The sequence below is a fragment of the Gekko japonicus genome, unplaced genomic scaffold (assembly GCF_001447785.1).
Source record: "Gekko japonicus isolate JY-2015 unplaced genomic scaffold, Gekko_japonicus_V1.1 scaffold99, whole genome shotgun sequence".
Lineage (NCBI taxonomy): Eukaryota > Metazoa > Chordata > Lepidosauria > Squamata > Gekkonidae > Gekko > Gekko japonicus.
The window spans coordinates 389,929-390,955 of record NW_015165833.1 but is presented as its reverse complement, the minus strand read 5'-3'; the positions used below and the strand labels follow the sequence as shown (position 1 = coordinate 390,955).

At 50.1% G+C, this 1,027-nt stretch overlaps 1 protein-coding gene across 2 annotated transcripts in view; it reads right to left on the bottom strand.

Moving 5' to 3' along the window:
* Window positions 1–1,027, bottom strand: part of RSPO1 (R-spondin 1) — a 17,263-nt gene continuing 16,236 nt past the window's right edge. For both annotated transcript variants that reach the window (XM_015410894.1, XM_015410893.1), the window contains one exon: window positions 1–505. In XM_015410894.1, the coding sequence (XP_015266380.1) occupies window positions 357–505 (149 nt within the window). In that variant the 3' untranslated portion in view covers window positions 1–356. The remainder of the gene's footprint in view (window positions 506–1,027) is intronic.

Sequence of the window (1,027 nt, the reverse complement as noted above, 5' to 3'; positions counted from 1 at the left end):
GCAGTTCCAGGCTTCGAACAAGTGGCTTCCAGTCTCCTCCTCTGCATCAGAAACTCGCTTCTGTCCCAGTCACTTCAGCTGGGGATGTTCCGTCTCTTCTGGCTGGAAATATTCTTTTCCCCTTAATATCCCAGCAGAAAGCCCGTGGTGCTTATGGGTCACCCAGGAGAGTCCTTCGTTGCTCTCCCAAGGAACAGGCATGTTTCAGATACATGTTGAATAGATGTGGGCTGGTGCCTGTGGACTGAGTCCAGCTGTGTCTCTTGTGGTGCCATGGTGCAGTGTCCTGGTTCACTAAAGTTTCCATGTACATAGCAGCAATGAAGTTTTGCCATCGCACCATTGTGGAGGGACAGCTACTGAGCAGAAGTCACTGGCACAACCGTTCCCCTTAGTTGGCCTTTCCTCCTCTTGCCCCCAGACCTGCTGTCTTTGGCATCTTTTCGGTTTATCTCCTCGTTCGTGTTGTCTCGCCTGCCTTGGTCTTCTTTTTTCTTTTTCTGTCCTGGAGCAAAGTGAAAGGGGCAGATGAATTGGTTGAACAAAACACTTCACCTGCTGAGCAGGAAAATGTTAAGGATTCTGAAAATGTGGAATCTGCACCCTAACATGAGGCCTGTATCCTAGCCAACAAAGACAGAGAGATGGCCTTCTCCTCTGGTATTTTCTGTAAGGGGCAGTAATGCTCTTTGGTGGTCACCTATCCTTTAAGCCCCCATTAGCTGCCTCTACAGATACTACTATAGGCTCTTGTATCCCACCTGACTTTGAAAAGCAACATTGATTGTGTTGGATGAGCTGTCACAGGGCACAGTTTCATGCCTTGCTCTAGGGAAGCACGACAGACCTGATGTTGCCTGCACCCAAGGGGGCTGGGTTGATGAGAGGCCTGCCTTGATTGTACCAACCTAGCTATGAGGGACTGGCAAGGAAGATGGGAGTAGATAGGCGAGTGAGAGCCGAGTCCCTACTGGTTTGACAGATTGGCTGGTGGTTGTGCCAGAGGGTCATGGAGAGGTAAACCCTG